Source organism: Fopius arisanus, unplaced genomic scaffold, assembly GCF_000806365.1.
Source record: "Fopius arisanus strain USDA-PBARC FA_bdor unplaced genomic scaffold, ASM80636v1 scaffold00057, whole genome shotgun sequence".
NCBI classification, from domain to species: domain Eukaryota; kingdom Metazoa; phylum Arthropoda; class Insecta; order Hymenoptera; family Braconidae; genus Fopius; species Fopius arisanus.
The window spans coordinates 400,620-424,398 of NW_011887796.1; the positions used below are offsets into that span (position 1 = coordinate 400,620).

Genomic DNA, 23,779 nt, shown 5'->3' on the forward strand with positions numbered 1-23,779 from the left:
TCGGAGAAAGATCTCGTCTTCTGGAGATAGTCAGCAATTAACCAAATAACATTTTTACCCGTTAATGAATTTTTATTTATCTCAAGGATAATGTGAGAAATTTTTTTGTTACCAAAAAAAAAGTTTTCATTTTATGTCAAAAGTTTATTTCGCTAACAAATTCACGTGCTCTGAATACCCACGAGCCACGAGTGCCGGGAATAATGAAACAAGTGTCGTGTACTTTGTAAATCCAACTTTAATTTTCTCCTTCTCTCTCTGACAAGTGGAGACGGAAATATCTACAAACCAGTACAATCCTCCAATGGTATTGGTCGACGGGCGGAAATGATCCAATGATAATTAGCCACCGTTAGTACAGTCAGCAGTCATGCAGTGACAATTTGAGGTAACACTCATTACAGTTTACCTTCCCATCAGATATTCGTTCAAAATTTTGCCTTAAAGAAGGCCATTTTGCCGATAAATTACGGCGAAATAATCGACTCCAGCCGTCTGGTTACAACGATAACTCACCAAGAACACACACAAAGTTATAAAACAGTTATTGACGGTACAGTGTAAATGTGTGATTGTAGTCTGTCATTAATGTTGTGACGTGTATAAATATTTTCCATGATTTTTGGAGATAATTGAGGGTAAACAGTAGCATTAGAAGCTGAAATTCATCAGGAGATATAGGTAACTATTTTCAGAACGTTTTTTATTTCACCATTTTTTCAACAAAAAAAAATACAGGTTAACTCGTCCAACGGTTTTCTCATTGCCTCGAGTAATTTATATTTCATGTGACTGATAAGAGGTGCTATAAATGAGGATTGATGCGATCATGGATTTTTAACCTCTACGTTAATCTCGACTTTCTAGATATATTATTTGGATCTCGTGATGATAATGTTTACGTCTGGCAATTTCAGGAAGTAAAATGATGCAAGATGAGGATCTGGGAGGTCCCGCTAGGAAAAATGTTTTTTTCCAGGGTGCCACAAGGCTGTCACAGGTGGGAATTCCAGTCTGTTTTATTGAACCGATGATTATTGAGTGGTTGTGATTAGTTAATATAAATATTCAATTCATTTCTAGATGTATCAGAGTTACCTAGATCTATGGACACCTCACGTCGTATCCAGATGGTTATTCGGGGTTGCACTTTTAGTTATATTTTTATTACGTATCTTCATCTCACAGGTAATTTACCCCATCAAGAGTCAATTACTTTGTGGAATTTGTTGTGTTAATTTGTTGTTTGTTCCAGGGATGGTACATTATCATATATGGGCTGGGGATTTATCACCTGAATTTGTTCATAGCATTCCTCACTCCCAGGAGCGATCCAGCTATGGATTTCGATGGTAATTTCGTGGATGGAATTATTTGTGAATGGGTCGTTTCAGTTCTTGCTTCATCTCTTGGAAATTTCAGAAAATTGAAGAGATGAGTGATAGAATAAAACGATACATCACAATCCTCACTCCGTCATTTTTCAAAGTTAATTGAATATTGCTATGCAAAAAAAAAATAGTGTCGTATTTTTTAGATGCCGACGGTCCGGAACTCCCCACCAGGTCGAACGAGGAATTTCGGCCGTTCATAAGACGACTACCAGAATTTAAATTCTGGTATTCATTTTCAAAATCAACAGTAATTGCTCTTGTGTGCACTATGTTTGATTGCCTGAATATTCCAGTGTTTTGGCCGATTCTCGTCATGTACTTCATTACACTGTTTTGTATTACGATGAAACGTCAGATTAAGGTAATATTGCAGTCAGGAATAATTTCCAAGAGTTGTCGATTAAAAATCGGACAGAAGAATAATTTATAAATTTTTATTTGCAGCATATGATTAAGTACAGATATTTGCCATTCACCCATGGCAAACCCAGGTACCAAAACCACGACGACACGTCGAGATTAACGTCAGCAAATCATTAATTATTAATGTGGCTAATTAATTAAAAGGGATGATAACAATTGGAAGAATAAAATGAAAGAAACCAAGATTGTATGTTTGATTGAAAGTGTATAAATGTGCAATGTTGATTGATTAATTATTTAAACAGAACAATTGAGACAATTTTTTTGTCAAAATACAAAAGCATGAGCTGATGAACATAATTGTTCGAGTGAGTTTAGACTATTATTATTAAAATTCCTAGGTATTGGATTTTTACTCTTTCCACTTCTTGGGGAAAAAAGTATTCGTCTTTGAGATTCTTCACTCGTTTAATCGTTTTTCTCTGTACATCGACAAAGACTATTTCTTAATAGAATTTTCCTCCCTCATTTATAGTCTCTATTTATTCTATCAACATTTAAACGTCAGGTACAGGCATTCGGGAGGTTCCGTACACTTTAAATTGCTTCCGCACTTCATTTAGCTCGTGATAATTATTACCGTTAATTGGTCAGTTCCTTTGTGACATCGAAATGATGGGAATAATAATCGCGTAAAAATCGTTTGTCAAATAAACGTAAATAATTGTACCTCTTCAGCAAAATTCAGGTGTGAGGTAGGATAATTAATGAAAGTTTAGGCATAAGTCCATTTAATTGAACAATCGTGTCTAAAATTTGATTGTAAAATCGGTGTGAAAAAATATGCCTGAGATTATTAGTAACGATTCGTTCGACTGGAGTTTTCTCCACCATTTCACTCCTTTTCTACTCATTAACCGTCTCGGAAATGACCCTCGATCGATTGAGAATAGCTGTCGAGTTGACAAGAGTGTCATTGTCGTTGTCTCACTCACAGTCGATTCCCTCTTGGGGTATGGGTTTGCTGGCCGACAGATCCTGGAATTTTAGCAGATAAACTTGTCATTGACGCGGTAATAACGACATTCCTCTCCCGATATTGCCAATAAAAATACGCAATACGGAAACTAATTACCTCATGCTCTCGGTTCGAGAACGGGGAGACCAATTCTTGTACTTGCGGTCCACACCGAGATTTCTAGCTGCACTCCAGCGAGAAAAGTGATGACGTACTGTATTCTGGACTTCCGAGTTGAGAAAACAGTAGAATAGTGCCACCCAGAGTCCCTAAAAATGTTTATCCATCCCGCCATTTATTAAAAAAAATCGATTCTCGAAATGATTAAATAATTCATTATAAATCTCCAAAGATACCTGTGAAGATAACAATATAGCTCGTGCATATGCAAAAACATGTGCCATGGGCCCCTCCGTGGGTCCAGCCAGCACCAGAATATACGTCACACCTAGTAATGGTATCAGGACAAGGAGAGCTTTCGTTGCCTTTCGATACTGCTGAGTCTCCGCTGAATTAGCTGACCTCAGCTTCGTGATCAACACCCACATGATCATGAAGAGAAAAATAACATTGATCCCCAGGACAATAATGGCAGGTACCTGGTAGATAAGGTCCAAAACATGACTGGCCATCCATGGGCAGTGTCTGTTCAGCACTAGGTTCTGCCAAAAATATTGCCAACAACAACTTCGATAATTAATAAAGCCTTTATCAAATAAATATCGGGGGAAGGCAATGGCAATGCAGGACAATATATTCAGTTAATTAGTCAGTAATTATTAAAATTATTACCTGAGTGCTGTTATCTCCATTCATCACCAGAGATTTAGCTATTCCCCACAGCATCACCACCACCAGAGGAACACCTGTTCAAAAATATTTGACAGCTCATCATCATACACCTCATCTTTTTGCCATGATTTATTGACTCACCCCATCCTATAACCAGGCACATTCTCAGTTTAATGTTGTCCCCGGTGAAGGTTTTTACGACGAGCAGGTAGAGATAGAGGCCTGAGTCAAGGTTACAGTCTCATTAATCAAGGAAAATTCATTAAATTATGAGGTGATGTCCGTGAGGACGCGAGTGAATACGAGATATTATCGAATTTAATTCAAACACTCTAGGATATCGAATAAAATTGCATTAGCTCTTCCTCATAATTCCAGACAAACATATTGAAATAATTCACCGAGTTATTACGCCCTTGGTTAAATTAGTAGAGGTGGAAATAATGAATTACCCTCAACGAACATCCAGTATAAATTTGTCAGGTGGAAGTAGTGGAGGAGTGAGAAGAATATAGCGCACGTGGGTACATTCATTTGCATCGAGACCTAATGAAGAAGGAATAATTTATCAGTTTCTAATTGGATTTGGCACATGACGATGCAATATCGATTTTTTTTTATTTACCTGCATTACTGTCATTAGCATCCACACCAGATCGGCGAGCATATACGTAAACATGAGATTCGTGTGTATTGTATTCCTCAAGCATTTCAATTCCCTGAAAAATCAGACAAAGGGATTGATAAAAAATTTTTGTGTCCATGTGAATTTTCTGTCGCACTCCAAACAAAAATGGGTTTTATCTCCAATAGAGAGCGAATGATTCTGCCAGGAGTTGCCAACTTTTTTTTATCTTCTTAACTTTGTCAAGTTGTCAGAAAGTGCAGGAGTTTGATTTACTCCTGGAAGAAGTATCTTTTCCCTGTTGGAGTTGCTCCACCAATATTAGTCCACGATTTTCGGTAATTTTCTAGAGTTTAGACCTGTAATAGGCCCCTAAGTACTCACTCGAAGTACAAAAAAATAGCTACAGCAACAACAAGAGTTGACAATGACAGAGTGTATCCAATAAAGTACAGTGTCGTTGTTATCTCGACTCCAGACTCGATTAAATTCATCTTCAACTCCTGGCATTGTGAATAGTTTGTGTAGTTGTCCCAAGTGCCATTAGGCCAACACCATCTGCTCGCATTCTCTAAAAAATAGAAATAAATAAAACATTCTAATTGATTTCCAATAAATTTAAGTGTCATAACGACGATTTGATGAACGTCATCTCCAGAGACATTCAATGTCGTTCTGTTGTCTGGAAATAAATTTGGAAAAATCGGGATTCTGTCATTTTTTTCTGACAGATATCGAACATTATCTCGAGACTCGATTGGTTTGCACTCAGGGATGCGGTGATATTATGATATAAAATTATGTGGCGGATGGACAATGACAAAGTGAGAGGATTACGTTCTGGATGGGAGGAATGAGAAATTGAGACTGGTTGTTACCAAGGGAGAATGCATTCGAAACACATATGTATCCACTTGTGGGGGAGGGGGATGGGTGGACACTCAATAACACCTTCTCATCCAAATGTCTCTCTTGTTCAATCGATAATCCAATCGTACTTGGCCTCTCTGTACGTGTTTTGCCTCAATAAATATCTGGAGCTACGAAAATATATCGAGAATCATTAGTTATTCTGTTAATTTTTCATTATTCTGCCCTAGGAATCAGATTTGCCGATCGCTCTTCACGGATCATGATGGACCACTTCATTCTTCCTGTGGAAAATTCAGGATTGCCGATTTTTCGACTCTCGATTTTCGGTGATAACGGGTCTTCGTGATCGGTAATTTATTTTAAATAAGGCGATAGCGAATTCGATCAACTGAACGACTCGATCTCTCGATCTATTCACCCGAAGACACGTTTGAAATTAATAGTCATTCCTCTAATCGAGTTCAACTCAATTCTTCAGGAAAATTCGTTACCATAATTACCGATTTTCTGTTTTCTCTCGGATTGGCTTGAGTTTGGAGAAGGTCAGGGGTGGAAAATCACCCCATTTTATCGCCTGGAGCATCTGCTGCTGAGAAGAAATTAAGATGAAGTTCCTAGACTCGAAACTTATTCATCTTTTTATCCCTCAATATTTAGCGTGAGGAAGTAATTGCAAGGAAAACTTTTTATTTCACCAAAATTGACAGCTACACAATTTGTCGAGATCAATTTCGATTCTCTCGCTCTGGAGTCGAAGTTGTCGCAAGAGATAATCTCAATATTGATCAGTCAATAGGCGGGATATGGACTGAATTTTCAATCACCTAATTTAATTTAATATCACATTTGTAATATTCGGGGGAAATTGTTTGAGCTGTGGCACAAAGAAAATAATATCAAAATACCGGAGGGCCGGTAATTGAAAGTCTGAGTGACAGCCCACGGATTGAATTCTCTCCTTTTTCCCCTCTAGTTGTTTAAATGAAAAATAGCGTTTGCAAAAATGTGTCGCGAGTACCGCACATGCATGTGCGAAAAATTCACCGGTTTTTCCCTTTGTGAATAATTCAAATAAATAATCTCGGGGTAATTGAATATTTTTTACACAAACCCTGAATAGATCCAGACCATTTGGATTGATTAGTCGTTCCATCGGGACAAAATCTCGGGTTCTCTCGCTGAAAGTAAACCGAGTTAACTTATTTCATTGTACGGTATAAACTAATTACTCTTGGGGGGAGGAGACACTCATCGTTCCCATCATCGCAGAATATTGAGAGCTTTTTTCTCGCTAATTTAATTACCGACCCGATGAAAGTTTGTGGCATTATTCCGAAAATACGGGGATATAATGGTTTTTGGATTTTCAATTCTCCGAATTTTTTAAACGTTTTAAAATCAGTCGAATATTCGCGGAATCGATGGTTATAAAAAATTCATTTTGAATAGTTTAATAAAAAAATCAATTCCGGAGACAATTCAATTTTTGCTGGAGTTTCTTTTCGTGATTTTGTTGCTGACCCTTTTCTGGAGCACTCGATGTTTCAAACTACTGGCTTGGATAATTAATTAACGAAGGGACGAAATCACAGAGTAGTCAGGCAAATTAATAGCAATTACGGCTGTTCGTGCAGTTTACGTTGCACTCGTGTACCCACACGTGCCTTCTCAGACCGAATGACTGGCCAATCGATCAAATATGTTCGAATATTAATCGAACTGATAATCAAGACAATTGGAGTTCACCATCCCCGTGATTTACCGTGATTCCCCCATACTTATCAAATTACTTCCAAAAATTACAATTATTATTATTATTATTACACCATATATTGTTGCAATCATTATAAATTATTTTATTTTAATTATAAATGATTATTATATTAATTATTATTATGTTCTATGAAATTTCATGGCTGTGGAAAATTTTTTACGATCTCAGAAAAAGATTTATGAAAATAAACCCACGACTGTAAAAAATTGTGGGAAAATTGAAAAAGTCATTCCGGCAGAAGATCTGTAATGTAATCGGACAATCGATTAAAACCTTTGTTTCAGTAATTCCATTAACTTCCCCCCGTCAATTGACGACACTAATTACCGGACATTACACGTGGTAATGTCCAACTCGAACCTTTCGAGAATTGAGTCAACAGTGGACTTTCCCTCAGGATGAAAACACCCCTGTTATGAGGGCTGTAAAGTCACAAAATTGCCCGCTAAGACCTCCGTAAACGTAAGGATAAACTCGTTAAAGGATTTTCCTTTTACTCCAGTCTTTCTTCCACCGAATTACGTAATTACAATCGACGAGGGGTGAATTTTAGGTACCTATATTTAGATCGGCTGGAGCCCATCCCTTTTTTGGTAATCAGTAGTCATTATATCATGTCGCAATGTTTGCTTACCCCTTTTGGGTAATTACAGTGTGAATGAGGAGGGAAATGTAATATTGCGGCCTCCAGTGGTTATTTTTATTCTTGTAATGATTTTTAATCTAATAAATTTCTGTTGAATGGTACACCAGGATAAGCACTTTTTTTCGAGGCCAGTTTTCAGCCGATATCTCGGAATTGAAGGGAGATAACGATATTTTCATAAGGATCTTTTTTGCAGCTGTCATTTTTCTGAAAAAAACATGTCTTTACAAAAAAATCGGTACACACCTCCAATTCCGAGATATCGTCGAAAAAAGCCGCGAAAAAATGGAGTTGTTTTAATTTACCATTTCACTATGGATTTGACTTGTTCATTTGTTTGCAATTATTTATTTGTGATAATTTCGAAGGTCTTGCGGTATTGGCGATAATTTTGAGATTCAATTTCTCTCGGTATTCTCTCCTCACGGGGATTTGAGACGAGTATCTCAGGAGACAATTTAAAAAGGATCTCACTGTCGCAGAAATTCAACTGATTCGCATGTGAATCCCCACGAAGAGAAATTATTTCTCCCCCAGTTATTTCAGAAGGGTGGAATTTTTCACTAGATGAGGAGCTTTTTATTTCGACATCAGAACATGATGGAGGCAAATGGATCTACCGTCTTTCATTCGAAACCCGAAATCCACGCCGATCGATAAATCCACGAAATAACTCCCGAAACCCACAAAAAAATTTTCAAAATGTTACCAAAAATTCTTGAAGATAATGATTCATCAAATTCCAGACTTTCCATAAATATTCCGCTTTATCTACAAAAAATTACGCAATTTTTCACATTATTTTCGTGTCAAAACCAAAAATCCACTAGACATTTCAAACTTGTCTCTTCTATTTCCACAGAAATTCATCAAAAATAATTCTCGCTTTCGTTTTATGTTTTCCATATCTTCACTACTTGATATATTTAACATATTTCCTCTTCAAACATCTCACACTGACATCCCAGAATGAATTCACCCTGAAAACTGAAAATATTCCCTTTTATTCCCGCGGTGATAATTCACCCGACACTCACCTCCCCGAGACCGCAACCCTGAGATAATCCTGAGAAACTCATGATTTTTTGTTATCCGACATCACGACCTTCCCCCAGATTATTTATCCACGACTCCCCCAGGAAAGGACGAGCGATAACGAATTTTATTCATTGAATCCGAAAAGATCATTTTCCAGAATCTCCAATAAAAAAGCGATACGACCCGACGAACACGCGTCTTCAATGAAATCCCCAGGTGTCCCCGCTTTATCCAATAAACAATAATATTTATTTAAACTCACGTGAGGTATCATACTGCACCCCATGGAGCTGGTGGAAGCAGGACTGATGTACGAGAGTTCCAGGAGATGAGGATGGCCAGCAGAGGAGGGAATCCCAGTCGACCTGACAGTTACTCTCATCAGCATGAGAGTCTTTAGCTTGGAAGCACTCCAACGCCTTCATCAAGAGCGAATCGTTGAGATCGTTTATGTGACTCAATGCATTGATAATGTAGTTATCATCGATCTGGACACTCTCGTTGGTCGAGCTCCTGGCCATTACTCTACTCAATATTTTTAATCAACTGATTGGTTGATCGATGGAGAGATGCTGTTATCGCGAGTGCAGGGACACGACTGCCTCGGTGCCGGTATGAAGCTTTTATTTTCCTCCTGATGTCACTATCCTTGCGCCGTCTCAATATATCCCGCCTCACTAGTTTTTTTAGATCCTCGTTAAGGATTTTATTTCTTGCCTGACACTTGTCTTTTGTCACTGGGGAGGTGTCCTTGGGGATGAGATTTTTTGTCAGATTGATAATTCACGGGCAATCCCAGAATCAATTCGAATCGTTCGGATTTTTTTGTTTGAGTCTTTTGAAAATATTTGAGTGACTACTTTTTCGTATTTATTGCCCTTTTTTAATGCTCGGATTTTTAGTGGCTCTGATACTTAAAGATTGAGTGGATGTGTTGGGGGAATTTGTAGGGAATTGCTTTTTTATGGATGGGAATTTTTATAGATTGATCTGGTTATTCGGTTTGATCGGGAAAGGATCGGATGGTGTTATTGAATTCTCAAGTTATCGATGGAATAATTTCGATCGTAAAAAATGAAAATTTTAAATTGCAATTCCATTTTCAATGAATAACGCCTGCAAAAATAAATGAATTGTTTAACAAATTGGATATTAAAGCAAAAAGGGAAATGGAAATGTTGTCAGTGAAATAATTTTGGTGAGAGGAATTTGCGATTTGTGGAGTAGATTGCACGTGGCAGATGCTATCCAAAGGATTCAACTTTTTCCGCATGTTAACCCTGGGGTATTAATCCCTGAAGAACCGCCACTGGTTTATAAAACAGTAAATATTGGATTTCGAATCCATTCTCTTTTCGAGCTTATCGTCTCGCTCTTCTTTACTCTCCCTTCGGAGCTTTCCATCATCAGTCTCGTTGCTCACCTATCCGATTAAGACGTCGATACTCGATCAATCAATTTTTATTCCAACGAGTTTAAAAACTATCCGCAATTTATTATTTATTAAAAATTCTACTCTTCGTTATGTTAACTAGAAATTTATGGAATTGTTCTGTAAATGAAAATTATGATGTGATAATAAATTATTCGCTCCCACAGGAATTCATTAATTGTTCTAGAATTTTTGTTTATAAAATCATTTCCTCGCTAATTATTGTAATTTCGTATAAAAACATTATTAATAATAATAATACTCGTGGAATTAATAATAAAAGTGGATTTTTTCTCCCGATTTCGGTTTTTCCTTTTAATTTTCCCTCGATTTTTCTCAGAGGAGGAATTTTCACCTCATGTTTATTAATTAATAATCCAATTAATTAATTTTATGAAAAGAGAAAGGAGAGGTACATTCATGAGATTTTTCTGAGACTTTGGAAAAAGTGGAGGAATTATTTTCCTCCGGGAGTAAAATTTATTTTCTCTCACTGGAACTTCACACATTATTTCCAATACTTGGTGCACGTAATTGAGGCTCATCAGAATGTGAATTTGACCGGTGATAACGGAGATGTGTCTAATTGCGATTTACCGTAATGAGAAAAATTGTAGGTCCGTTATCTGTAATTTATTTCTCTTGATTTTTCCCTGTGGATGTCAATGAGAAAAAAATAGATAGACTTGATAAATCACTTTGATTTCACTGCACATTTTAAAACTGAAACAGAAATACGATTTTCTCGGAGACAAAAATGCCGGAGAGACTGTCTCGTTGAAAACAAGATTTCACAGTTTAACATTACCATTGGATGTTAATGCCAATGTTAATACAACTTATCTACACTAAATATTTGTCTTCTTAACGTTCCTATCTACCATGAAGCGTTCATTAAGGCCAAGGAATTTTAAGGAATAAAAATGAATAATAACACAACGGGAAATTTAACAACAATGACTTTATTGTTATATCTCTTCACTTCCATCACACAATTTTTTTGCACTTTTTGTTCACTTTTATTTCGAAAGAATAAAATTTTACATTAAGGGATTAATCACGCGCTAGACAAATCAACATGAGTCAACGATTTCCACAAAAATCCATGAATTAAAGTGGCTTCAATGGTTTTTCCGGAAAAAATTTTTTAATTCAGGGATTTTTGGGTTTTATGGTTTAGAGTAATAACTATTACGTGCGTATACTTTACATATACATAAACAATTTCAACGTCGATTCATATTATCAATTAATTCATCTCTCAATGGTAGACTAACAAAAATATGACTTTTTTATATTAAATATATATTTATATTATTCATATTTTCACGTAGAATATTTAACGACGTAAAATAGTTTTAGTTTATTTTTCTTGATCACTTCCATTTACAATTATCGTACATATTACAACAATACAAACGGTCAATATGTGTTCATTAATTTTGAATATTTATTCAATTAATTTATCTTCTAGTCCAGAGCGTTGAGCCAGTCTGGAGTCATTTGTCGGAGTGCAATCATTCGATTCAATTGAAAAATATTGGTATTGAAAAATTTTTTAAATATTCGAAAAAAGGCGGGTCCATGGAAATAATTGTCAAATAAATTTTGCCACAAAGTCAATAATCGATGAAATACACATTAAAATTCAATATTTTCGTGTTAACATATTTTTTTAAATTATCCTCAGGTAATCGTATTAAACAATTATTTGCGAGATTAATCTAACTTATTTCTGTATCGCCGAAGATCTGGGAATTTACTGACTCAGTGTTTCAATTTTTTTGATAAAGTACATTATCGAGTGCTCGAAGGAATGTATAAAAAATAAACTGCCAATAATTTGGGCTTCGGATTGCCGATAAATCCCTACGAGAGATTTCTCCAGTGATTCAATGTTTGTAAAAACATTCTCTCGAGAACTCTCAAGTATTTCCCGAAGCCCGGAAAATAAAAATTAAACGGCAGATTGAAAACATCATTTCTACTGCGAACTGGTAAACTAGAAACATTGTACCTTTCCGAAGACCAGTTTTTACCCAATACCTCGAGATTGAATGAAGATAATGATATTTTCATAGACACCTTTTTTCCAGATCTCATCTTTTTCTTTAAAAAATGTTTATGCAAAAAACGCGCTATTTTCCCTCAATTCCGAGATATCAGCTAAAAATTGATGTCAAAAAAATTCACTCAGTTTACTAATCCGCTTTTTTTACTAATCCGCGAGATTCCTCAGGAATATTTATAAAATTCGAAAAAAATGTAGATATTTCAACGATTTTCCGACTGCCGTGACTCGAAGAATGAGCGGCAGCGGGCGAAACGTCAGAGTTTTTCAGGTGCTGGTGATTTTGTTGGTGGAGCTGATCTAGGTGCCCCATGGGGTCCAACACTCGTACTCCTCTCGAGTGTCTCCGGTTTACCACCAAAAATCGGTTGGGAGATGGCACGTTTCGTTGTTCTAAAAGAACTGCAATTGAATTAACATTCCACTCGATTAATCACCCAATCCTATTAATCATCTTGTCATGAAAAAAAAATCATGAAAAACATGAGTTCTAGACATGAAACTGTTAATTTTATGAAGATGAGAATATTCCAGGGAATTTCCCTTGGAAAATGTGAGGCATGGACAGAAGCAGTGGTGCATCATTATTTATCGCTGTTCTCCGTCGTAAATATTATCAACAGCTCTCATAAAAAACAACAAACACAAAGCATGACACAAATGCCATTCAAGGTACTGAAGTGTCGCTGGATTAATCCGCAAATGATTTCTTGAAACAGAAATTGTTTAATTTAATTGAGCGAGACCTTCCAATTGCGTGGAATAATTCAATAAATTCATCTGTAAATTGCCCAGAATAAATAATTCAGGATTATATTTCTCGTAATAATGTAGTGATTCATTCGATCCGAATAATATTCAATTAGGCAGCCATTTTAATTCCATTCAATTGGTGGTAATTAGTTAAAGCAGAGAAACGCCGAAAGCGCAAGCTGAAACGGTTCGACTTTCTCGTATCGAGGGTATCAATCATTTTTTTTATTCAATTAACAATTGCTGTGAACAATTGATATGGATAATTGATATTTTTGGTGTAAGACACTGTCGGGATGTCCACAATGAATTAATCTGCACTGGCTGCGCAGTTCTGAGTTGATAGTGACTATTTTAATAGTTTCATTCACATCTATGTGCTGATCGTGCATTATAAACAATAGGGCATTTATTGGAGAAACGTTTAATATTTATTTATCGTGCACAGCTAGCAGCCTAGGAATTTCTCCATATCTTGTGATTTCGAAAGCTCAGTAATATTTATTTCATTCGTTGAGACATGATTTCGAATTTACATTCCCCTAGACACTGAAATAACAATTAAAACATCTAGGAATCCTAAACTGCTTTAAGAAGATCCAAATTTATTCTCTTTTTAAATAAATTGAGCTGTCCCTGTGCAGAATAAATTGCGAGTGAAATATTGATTGAAAATAGTTATGGAAAAAAATAGAGAGGCATGACATTAAAATGGATCTCCTTAATGGAAAGGAACAAATAATTTCCACATTTCTTTCCAATTGTTGCAACGCGATGATTTACCTGTCAATCGAAATTAATCGATGGTTTTTAAATCGATATTTTTGTTCTATCTCAAATTTGTGATAAGACGAGGTTCATCAGGAAGCGAATGATTGATAATATTAAACAGTCTCGCCAACAGCCGTTTACGATTATTAATTAAATCGATACGCAAGACTCCGACATATCCTCATAGCAGGTACCTGTAATTAAATAATTGTTTTTCTTTTTCTATGTACATAACAAGCTGTTCAACATACCTTCAACTAATTCAGGAGTTGGACATTTTATTGGAATTGTTTCATTTTTTATAGATCACATTGCGGGACACCTACCATTTTCACTTCTACTTCTTCTATTATTTATTTATTTCTCTAGAAGAAACGGGTGTTCAGGCTTGTGTTGTGGTCGTGGGAGACGGATCATCCGAGTTCCATTAATTTCTTGAACTTCATCCATCTGGATTTATCAATCTATTTCGCTGATCATACCCTTCTAGAAAATCCAGTGTAACATTTTTTGAAACATCTATTCCACGAATGAATTCTATTATTTATTTTTACACGCAATTATTCTAGTATAGTCATAAAATTACTGATCAATGAATATATCATCTCTATTCAATTTAATTATGACTCAAATAATTTCTTCAATCTCCTGAATTAATTCATGGAATGAAAATTATGAAAAAATTTACATCGAGTTTTCTGAAAGAAGAGGACCTTTTGTTCAGATAATTAATATGAAATAAATAGAGTGATATCTGGCCTGCGTTGCGAGTGAGGCTTATAATTCTAGATTGAGAGGAAATAATGAAATCCGAGAATTCAATGTTCCGGATGATTCCGAGTGCGTTAAAGAAGACAGGTGTCTCTAGATCAGGGGAAAAACAGAGAGACAGGAGATAGATAATTACCAATGTGAGTGATTTAATTGTAGGTAGATAATAGGCGTGTGTTAGATGTGAGTAAGGTAGACTTTCCGCTTTAGATACACGCTGTTGCGAGCTGGTGAGCTGACAGCTGTCTCGTTACTGGAACAGAGCCGGTGCTCGTATTTTTCGCGTATTTTACTGAAAATTCATCAAGAAAAAACCAAGATACTACCCCTACCAATCAATCTAGTACCTTCTAATGAGACAAATGCAGGTGAATAACGATATCTCACAATGTTTAATCGATGAGACAGTTATAGTTTCAATCAAAACTCCCACTACATTCGAAAAATAAACGACTAGATAATCACCAACAAAAATGAAATAATATTCATCAATAATTCTACATGGATACAGAAAAGAAAAATTTACACGATGAGGGAAAGAAAATATGGAAATAATTTCTTGATGGAAAGTAAACACGAGAGAAGAAGCGTGTGTATTCTAACAGATCACTCGATGGGTGGCTCGATGGAAAACGGATTAATCGAAGAGTTCATTCGGTCGATGGTCGAACGATGGATGATCGACGATTGATCGAACAATACTCGATCACCTGAACGACGCGATCCCTCAATCGAGTGATCCATCAGATTAACGAGTGAACGCGTGAACATGTAAAAAAATCAAGGTTGCAAATTCAACTACCTTCGACGTCTGAGAGAGGAGTTGAGTCCAGGAAGTCCAAATTGTCCTCTGGGGATGACCATTCTGGCGTTGCCTTGAGCAGGTCTGGAGCCTCCATGCGCCTGAAGTTGGCTGAGATGAGCGGCATAACCCTCAACAAGAACCGTGCACAACAGCTGATGTTTCTTAGAGACTTTGCCAACAATAATTATCTGCTTGGGCTTCAAACTGATAGCCGTGTACACAGTGATGTCTTTAGCGCTTCCGTAAGCCTGATGGATAATAACACCATGATTCTCAACGAGATTATTCAGATAAGCCGCTTTATGACCTAGAGGATCAGTGGAAAGTCCATCGGCAAATGAAACAAGACCGTGTGGAAAATTGTGCTGTGATAACCAGGACACGACCTTCTGCTGTTGCATATCAGGACGAGCTGTGATATAGATTATCAAGTAGCCGAGCTCCTGCCAGTGTCGGACTACATCGACAGCACCTGCTCGAACCTTTGGATCTCTTCCAGTGACTGACATGCTTGCCGTGAAGGAGCCATCAATGCTGAAGACGACGCACTCGGTATTCGGTGGAATTACCGCCATAAAAAAATCGACAGATGTGTGATCACCCCGGACAACCATTTTTATGGGGTAAAGACCGTAGGATAGGACTTTATCGTCTGGAATTCTGTAGGTTATTCTTCCAGTCTTGTCGGTTACCTCTGTTGACAGATAAGTCCATTCACCTGCTGGTGCATTTTTCATCACGTGGATATCCACCTTTTCACCGGTGAGAGCTATCATATCTATGGGGCTGTACATAAATCGCGCGATCAGAACTTGTGGAGTGCCTTCTTTAACTATTACGTCGTTAGCTCGATGATTGGCTGCTACATTCTGTAATTATTATTATCAAAAAGAGATTTTCAATGACTCGTTCGGTTTGTTTATGCATGTGTTTTCGATAGGCAACTAAACTTACTTTAAGTTTAACTGACGTTCGTTTTCTATTCCACTTTTCTCTGGGTTGCCCTGGACGGAAGGTCGCGAGTTCTTTTTCCTCACCGCCGAGCATCGGCAGATCGAATCTACCAATTTGCCTGAGAATGAAAGCGATAACATCCGAAGACTCCCAATAGCTAGCGTGAAACAAATGGGGTAGTGCATTTGTTGGAAAATTTGCAAGTCCCTCAGGACAATATAGGGCGTAGTCTATTCTCTTGTTGCCCCACCATTTCTGCGTAACTGAAATAATAATAACAGATATGTCCATCGAGAATTTATCAGTCACCGTATTTAAACGTCAATTCTAATAATTGAGAGCTCACGTGAAGAGACAGCCTGGAGAGGTACATTATCAATCAGACCAGACATTGTACTCTGGATCGATATATCCGACAATCGACGTAGATGTTGAAGAGGCGTTGTCGGGGCATTCAATCCCTCGGCAAAGAGCTGGGGATTTGTTTGAATAGCCTCCACTAATTGAAACATATATTAATTATTACCCAGTCCTAATAATAGAGGCAAATATAATTTTCATCGATTTTCGAAAAAAAAAATATTTTCATCGATTTTCGAAAAAAAAAATATTTTCATCGAATTTCGAAAAAAATTGATTTTCATCTTTCAATTGATTTCAATACTTTTTTGGACTGATAGAGAGGTCCGCTATTCAGCACTCACGAGTTTTCCCGAGAATTTTCACGATGGAAGATATCCATCTAGCCATAATGAAGTCAAACTTATTTTCCTATTTATGGAAATCAGTCCAAGGGCAGAGAATCATTGGAGTAGTTATTTTTTTTATAGAATGATAAAGAGCAGTCTTACGTAAATGATAAGGCTGTCCATTGCCCAGTGGGTATTTCTGATATCGCGCGACATTGACTGGAGGCAGGAGTGAACATCGGGCTGAGATAAGGGGCTCCAGTCGAGCAGCAACGGGATCAGTTGGGTGAAAGAGATTGTAAACTTGATTGACAAGTGGTCTCTGTATATTACTCTTTTCTCCGGTCGATGAAATTTTTCTGTAGGCCAGGACCAACGCCAAGGGACTTCCAAACATGAAGAATTCACTTACGTCGAAGTCCAGTTTGCAGTGACCGGAACTATCGCTGCAATATGCGGGAATAACAAAATTGACCATTTGAAATTCGTCCCAAAAAATTGTAGAGGGAGCTCCAGGGGAATGGGATTCCCCGTGTAAAGTGAGATTTCTCCATTTCAATTTTGAAAACAATTCGAAAATTACCTCGTAGAGGATGATCTTCGTCTGGGTGTAGGTGCACTGAGATGTCGGTTATCCTCGCCCGCTCCATTTTCCCCAGTCTGATTGTCATTATCGAGAATACTATTCTCACTGTCATGCCTCGACTGATATTGAACAGTTCTGCACAGAGCGTCATAACCGAGAATAGACCCAACAGAATCACCAACGAATGATACCTGTCCTGCAAAACCTCTGCCCTCATCACTCCTAACGAAATCCTGATAAACCTGATTGGCACCAGTGACAACTTTGGATACAGCGTCCTGATACTCAGGTGCAGAGCTAGCTAAAAGGGGAATCGCGCCGATGGGAATAGTGTCGTGGGTGACAGGAGGTGTGTCAACGCAGCTCGGTGATACATCAAAGGAGTACGGGCTCAAGCTGGAGAGAATGCCAAGGCCATCGGTGCAGATTGACGGACAGGATACAAATCTCACGGCAATGTGTCCAACCATACTGGGATAGTGTTGCCTCATGACAGATTCAAAAGCACCTCTGAATGTCGTTATGTCGGATTTTTTTGCTGTCAAATCGACATTGGCATCCAGAACACTTCCAGCATGCATGACAATCAGAAGAACTGTGATGCGACAGGGTTGATGAGTGGGCGAGTGACTCGGCGATGGTGGACACGAAACGTCTATACTCGCTGATGTCCGTATGTGCAGTCTTTTGGGATTCCCCTCGCTCGCTACTCGTTGAAGATACGACGGCGAGAATATACTGTCCTCGTACTTGTCCGAAGGAGCTGCTGTCGGCGAAGTCGAGTCGTCCTTCTCCCCAAGAAGATCCATCGAGCTCCATTTAGCTAATGAAGTATTGTCCCCAAAGTCTTCTACAAATATACAATCCATTGGTCATTGGAAATTTCCCATCACTTGGACGATAAATTAATATTCGAATACTATCGAAAAATTTGTCCTCATTATGTGTTCTCACTATCTTATCTATCCTACCTCTTCGAATGGTGGGTATGAGCATCCCAGCGGCTGTGAGTTTGCACAAAAAAATCATTCTAACAATGAAATAAAAATAAAACGAAAGAATATCGGCTTTTTAGATGAAGCTAAATCACAATGCACAACTCGATGCAGTAATCATTTCAATGATATATTTATTCGGCTAGTGCGCCATGCAAAGAATCGATGGTACCTGAAGTATTACCTTGACAATCGAAGAACTCATCCTCACTTCCGGATTCCGATTCACGAACAATACTCTCCATTCTCCAATTGGCTATTTGAATATCGAAAGATTTGGCGGAACTTGGTGATTGAATTGTTTGAGACGTGCGTTTCCAAGGTTTCTTCAGGTTTGATTTGTCTTCCGGTACTTTGGAGCTGTTCAAACAGTTGTCATTTTTCAAATATCAATAGGCAATTATTGTCTGGATAATTGAAATGATGATTACCTGGGCAATTGTTGAGTGGGTGAATCATCAGGCGTGGCATCACCTTCAGAGCTCACATTAGTATTGATAATAGGAATGTCAGATGGTTTTCTGATGGACGGTGGACTCTGAGGATCCTCATTCTTCTCAATACTACCGAGTGTAGCAGCCAGTGTCTTAGCGACATCGGTCTCTTGAGGTGTTGTTCCAGAATTTGTTTTACTGTCCTCGTCATCACCCTCGAAGTTCTCCATGGATTCACCTCTCTCTGCAGCTTCTAGAGCAGCCATTTTTTTCTTGAGTGCCTCTTGGGTTTGCCTCTCGATCTCTCTGATGTCCTCCATCGTCAGACCAATCCACTCGTCCTGCCAGGCCCATGCCTGTCTGTGCGCCCTAACCATCGTTTTTCGCAGGGCCACGTCATGGATGAACTTCTCAAGCTTTGTTTGCATACCCCAGTAACGAAACTCAACTCTGCACAGTTTGTAGGCACACATCAGTGATTTTCCTGATGGCGTTGGCTGGCTTTTTCCCTTCAATCAGAATTATATGATACGAAATTATCAATCAAGTGGAATAATTGACTTGTAAGAGAATTTAATATTGATTCATATCAAACTGGCGACATTCATTCGATCAATGGTTACTCGAATTTTTTAGAGAAAAATAGTGAAGCTTCTGGAGTAATTAATTACCTTAACTTCTGTCCAATAATCCTCGAGCCAAGTCTCACCCAGCGGACCCCGACTACTTTTCTGAGATATATATAACTTGGGATCCTCATCCTTTACGTAATCAGCTCCCAGTAGCTGATCCTTAACAATATCAATAACATCGACTATTCTATTACGCAAATCACTTCCAGAGAGCTTGAAGACATTTTCCTGCTGTCCCTTGTCCGGAAAATAATAGGTTTCTATTTCAACGGAGAATTTCTCGACGAAGGGACAGGTGTAACGAGTTTTTGTGTAAGGATAGGCATTCCAGGCCTCCTCCTTGGTGGTCAATGCTGATTTGGGGAGGAGATTCTTGAACCAACCGGGCAGATGGGATCCAACGTGATAGATTTTGTGAGTGTATTGACCATTACCTCCTGGACCATCCGTATATGGCTTGTTTTCGATTATTTCTACACCACTTCCAACTCCTTTGCTCTCCTCTCGTGATTTTTTCTGGGCAAAATTCATCCCTCCATTATTGCAAATAATTGACACTATCAATTTTTATACTCACAGCTATCATGTACAGCTGAGCGATTCGGTACTCCTCCACTGTCAAAGGCAGTGGTATTCTGTATTCCTTAATCAGCATTTTGGCTGTTATCAATCACACCTTGGCATTTCTGCAATGAATCCCCAACAACACGGTTGATTATTTTTATTTTCAATTCGTAAACAATAATTCCAACTCGCAAAAAAATTGATTTCATTCAGAATGAAGACCTACGACTCCCAGTTGTGCCCCAGAAAAATCCTCACCTTGTCCCTAAACCTCTGAATTACCCCCTCCCCCCAGAAAAGTCCCATTGATCGTAGGTGATGATCATAATTGTTGACATAAAAAAGAAAAACACCCAAACTCGAAGAAATTTCGAAATCTTTCCTCTGAATCACAAGAGACGATTGCATTCACTGGAACAATCACTAATCGTCGGGCTGAACGTCAGCGAGGTACTGGAGCTATCTCCAGCATTTTTTTATTTCTTATTTTGATAAAAAAAAAAAAATAGTACGCGTGCGCTGATGGGAGTCCCCGGCGTGGGATTTCGTGGATTTAATGAGAGGAGAAATGATAAACTACGTTGAAGCTGAATGGCTCATTAGCCCCAGGTGTTTTCTTGAGGAAAATACGGGGCCACGAGTTGATGAGACACTGGAGAAGATTGAAGGCCCACCGGCAGGTACACAGTGGGTTACCATCATCCCCGATGATGCTTCTAGGCTCAAACCATTCCTCATATTGATCGCTCCACAAGCCTTGACGCGCAGATGCACCAAATGCCAAGGTGTCGCCAGGTACTGCACTCAAATTGTAAACAAATGATGAATAATATGAGGAATCAATTGCCCCAGTCTGATCGATTCAGTTTTAATTGAGAGATTATTGAAAATTCACTCCAGATTGTACGTCACCCACTTCATTCTTTGATCAATTATTTTTAACAGGCAAAAGTCGTCGGAGACTTTTTTTACTTTATTTTCTGGAGAGTACATGACAATTGTTATTGGTTGTGGAAACTTTTTGCCGTTTATTCGGCGGGATCTGGCACCTCATAGCCGTCGGGAGGAACTGGGTTGCGCTCTGGGTTGTGGAAGAGGGTATAGTTGCCATCACCCCATGGAAAACGCTTGTTGGAAGAGAATCAATCGATTCAGTCAGTTTTTCGTGTTTGTTTTTTTTAAAAAAATACCAGAGATACACCACAGCAAGTGGATTATTTATGACTAATTGAGGGAATAACTGACAAATGATCATTATTGATTTGATGAAATTGCCTGAACTCATGGATTAATCAAAATTTTTATAGTCTAGATATTAATTCCGGAATGATTATTATTGAAATTATTATAAATCGTTGGGTATTAATAATAAAATTGGGATTAATAATTAATTGAGCGCTTTGAATACCTTATTTCTCTTGTACATGTATTCCATGGGTTTGTAAGGAGGTCTCGGGTTCTCGGACTCCTTATTAATATTAATCGTCGTTACGATAATCATAATGAGAACCCCAGGTGCAGCTCCAAATAAACTAGCATATTTCCAGAATTTTATTTTAGACTGGAGCTCTAAATAATTCCACGAGGGAATTGATTAAAGAGGATTGAGAATAATCTAATTGGATTTGCGGAATGAAATACCGGGGGTAACTGGACAAATTGGAGTGGGTGGTGGTGGTGGTGAGCAGGATGGCTCCTCTGGAGGACAAGGACACGGTGGTGGGCACTGGCTGTCGCAGGGGCTCTTTGCTCCATCACTAGATGTTTTGCAGTTCTTCAAATTTTTTGCTGAGAGTCTCAACCCGCGAATTGTACCTGGAATACGTGACATTGCAATGGCTTTTATCAATTTCATTTCGGAGTTTTGCCTGGTTTTTGATAATTTCATCCGTTTTTTGTTCGTCGACATGAAGTCGTCGATGTTGCGACGCCTTCGAAGTGTTTCATCCACAGAAATTGAGGGAATGCCAGAGTATTTTACCGCGAAACCTTACAATAAATGTTGGAGTTGTACTTCTTTACTCTTCACACTAGGAGGAAAATCTTTACACTGGCGGGAAAATTCAGTAAAATATTGCAAACCTATTTGTTTCCGAGGAAAAATTGCTGTTCTTATTATTGTCTCACTACTCATCTCAAATTTGAATTTTTGCAAACAAGTGAAATTACAATTGATCTCAATTCATTCGTTGCCTCAAACAATTTTATTGGAGGCCGTATTTATATTGATTTAGCATTTTTATTTCAAAATAATTAATATATGTATTATATATTAAATATTAATTGTTTCGATATCCTGACTAGTTGCAGAGTTTTGACATTTCTCCAAAGGGTAGGATTGATTCTGCCCTGCGCGTCAACCTTTGACATTTCGAATGGGTCGAAGTTGAGACTGATAATACCCTGGATTAAACTCCATCCTAAGCCTCTCAAAACCAGGACTCTTCCCCTCATACCACCAGTGAAGAAATAAATAAAATAATAAAGCAGTTAGTCTCTAGGGAATTGCACACAGGTACGAGTACTCTCGGGTCATTTAGCTAAATCGATCTCCTGGAACTTGGCCCTTGTGTACTCCAATGTACATACCGCATATATACACGGTATATAGGGTAGAAAGCCTGACGCAATTCATTACGTCATCCAGACAGAGAGAGAGAATTGTGACGTCAATTCGTGAAATTTCCTCACAGAAGATCCGGAGGGAAAATTTATTTTTGGATATCGAAAAAAAAAAAATGTACCTTGGACTCCTATTACCTCACAAGGAAACATTCGTCGTCCAATTTTTTTTTTCCTCTTGAAGAAAATATTCGTTCCCTCTCATTAAATTCAGAGATGTTCAGACATTCAGATTTATTATATAATATCTTTTATACCAGCGGTTGGAGGTACCGGTATTTTCTAAATAAATTGTTAATTCGACGAGAATTGAATTATCTCAGATCTTATCAGTTGTATCTCTACCACCATAAATTGGAGAGGAACTCAGAATTTTAAACACTCGTCTCCATCCAAGACACCAGCATCTAAATATAATAGTTTACAAAAGCCAGCAGATGAACATTGTAAACACGATGACGTTTAAATATAGTGCTGAACATCTACCTTTAAACCTGCGCCTGGCTGAGTGTCAAGGACAAATCAGACGGAAACGTGAGAGTGAAACCGGTGGAATTGATTGGTAAATTCAGGATATCCGGTTTACCTCTGGTACGACATTTTTAAACCACGATATCCGGTGGGATTTCCGGTTGTTATTAAAAAATTGAGTTGCTTAGAGTTCATTCGGTGTCTTGGAGTCAATGGTTTGACCTATCGATCGGTTGTCAAATATTAATTCGATATTTAAATCACTGGAGTACGCACCGATTGTTGATCGTTTCGTTTGACACTTCCTCTTGATTGTTTTTAATGGAGAACACACTGTGATTACATTGGACGCACGTTTGTCGAGACTAGACGAGTCTCTAGTCTTACATGCGTCTCACAGTGTCGGACTGTATATGTATATGATATATATATATGTGACCTCCGCATATAGTCGGTCATGTGGAGGTAAGCTGTTGGTAAAGTCAGTCGCTCATTTTTTATGGGAGAAATTTATTAGGTTTTTGATTGCTTTTATTTTGGTATTTTGGTAATCAAAGGGCCAATGACCTTTACCCTTTTTTCAGGGATTCCCCTGAAAAAAGTGGCGGGTAAAATAGGGGATTTATATGGGGATTTTGCGCGGGTTTTGGGAGGTGAATTTTGGGGACTTCTTTTGGTTTTTTTGAACCGATTTTGAATCATTCCG

General features: G+C 38.0%; 4 protein-coding genes across 15 annotated transcripts; 1 reads left to right on the plus strand and 3 right to left on the minus strand.

Moving 5' to 3' along the window:
• The first annotated feature begins 139 nt into the window (after positions 1-139).
• Positions 140-2,117, plus strand: LOC105268416 (protein RER1). The gene is made up of 6 exons (XM_011307967.1): positions 140-681; positions 918-1,000; positions 1,084-1,188; positions 1,256-1,352; positions 1,538-1,755; positions 1,839-2,117. Exons 2-6 carry the CDS (start codon positions 926-928, stop codon positions 1,932-1,934), a joined length of 591 nt encoding a protein of 196 aa, XP_011306269.1. The 5' UTR covers positions 140-681; positions 918-925; the 3' UTR covers positions 1,935-2,117.
• Positions 2,118-2,258: 141 nt separating this feature from the next.
• On the minus strand, positions 2,259-9,979 carry LOC105268415 (diuretic hormone receptor). The gene is given in 10 exon segments (XM_011307966.1): positions 2,259-2,722; positions 2,725-2,795; positions 2,893-3,044; positions 3,132-3,437; positions 3,568-3,641; positions 3,709-3,789; positions 4,020-4,113; positions 4,193-4,286; positions 4,577-4,763; positions 8,786-9,979. Coding segments are annotated over 10 exon segments (1,377 nt in total). The 5' UTR covers positions 9,045-9,979; the 3' UTR covers positions 2,259-2,663.
• A 919-nt stretch (positions 9,980-10,898) lies between these two features.
• On the minus strand, positions 10,899-23,473 carry rdgB (retinal degeneration B). 12 transcript variants are annotated; one of them, XR_892330.1, is made up of 15 exons: positions 23,350-23,473; positions 19,994-20,102; positions 19,456-19,932; positions 18,782-19,293; positions 18,535-18,710; positions 18,327-18,359; positions 17,353-18,205; positions 16,932-17,215; positions 16,427-16,579; positions 16,081-16,343; positions 15,124-15,995; positions 14,458-14,613; positions 13,802-14,036; positions 13,563-13,744; positions 12,343-12,419 (listed from the first exon to the last, which is right to left on the minus strand). XR_892330.1 is itself a non-coding variant. In XM_011307970.1 (13 exons), exons 3-13 carry the CDS (start codon positions 20,069-20,071, stop codon positions 12,284-12,286), a joined length of 3,846 nt encoding a protein of 1,281 aa, XP_011306272.1. In that variant the 5' UTR covers positions 20,072-20,102; positions 20,239-20,778; positions 23,350-23,473; the 3' UTR covers positions 10,899-12,283. The 12 variants fall into 12 exon arrangements, 5 of the variants coding, with proteins under 5 accessions (XP_011306272.1, XP_011306273.1, XP_011306274.1 ...); XR_892331.1 differs by having other exon boundaries at positions 12,352-12,428; positions 14,458-14,574; XR_892329.1 differs by having other exon boundaries at positions 12,352-12,428; positions 13,877-14,036.
• On the minus strand, positions 20,801-22,161 carry LOC105268417 (uncharacterized). The gene is made up of 3 exons (XM_011307968.1): positions 21,622-22,161; positions 21,389-21,549; positions 20,801-21,107 (listed from the first exon to the last, which is right to left on the minus strand). The coding sequence occupies exons 1-3, from the start codon at positions 21,887-21,889 to the stop codon at positions 21,009-21,011; spliced, it is 528 nt and encodes a 175-aa protein (XP_011306270.1). The 5' UTR covers positions 21,890-22,161; the 3' UTR covers positions 20,801-21,008.
• Positions 23,474-23,779: the final 306 nt, after the last annotated feature.

Bases quoted from the DNA above. Each gene is read 5' to 3' on its own strand.
- LOC105268417 (XM_011307968.1), bottom strand. From the start codon at position 21,889: ATGTCGACGAACAAAAAACGGATGAAATTATCAAAAACCAGGCAAAAC. The intron at 21,550-21,621 runs GTATTTCATTCC...GGAATTATTTAG, and splicing joins AATTTGTCCAGTTACCCCCG to AGCTCCAGTCTAAAATAAAA. The intron at 21,108-21,388 runs GTATTCAAAGCG...TCTTCCAACAAG, and splicing joins ACATGTACAAGAGAAATAAG to CGTTTTCCATGGGGTGATGG.
- LOC105268416 (XM_011307967.1), top strand. From the start codon at position 926: ATGATGCAAGATGAGGATCTGGGAGGTCCCGCTAGGAAAAATGTTTTT. The intron at 1,189-1,255 runs GTAATTTACCCC...TGTTTGTTCCAG, and splicing joins TACGTATCTTCATCTCACAG to GGATGGTACATTATCATATA. The intron at 1,353-1,537 runs GTAATTTCGTGG...CGTATTTTTTAG, and splicing joins TCCAGCTATGGATTTCGATG to ATGCCGACGGTCCGGAACTC.
- rdgB (XM_011307969.1), bottom strand. From the start codon at position 20,071: ATGCTGATTAAGGAATACAGAATACCACTGCCTTTGACAGTGGAGGAG. The intron at 16,580-16,931 runs GTAAGACTGCTC...TGTTTCAATTAG, and splicing joins TGGACAGCCTTATCATTTAC to TGGAGGCTATTCAAACAAAT. The intron at 15,996-16,080 runs GTAAGTTTAGTT...TAATAATTACAG, and splicing joins GAACGTCAGTTAAACTTAAA to AATGTAGCAGCCAATCATCG.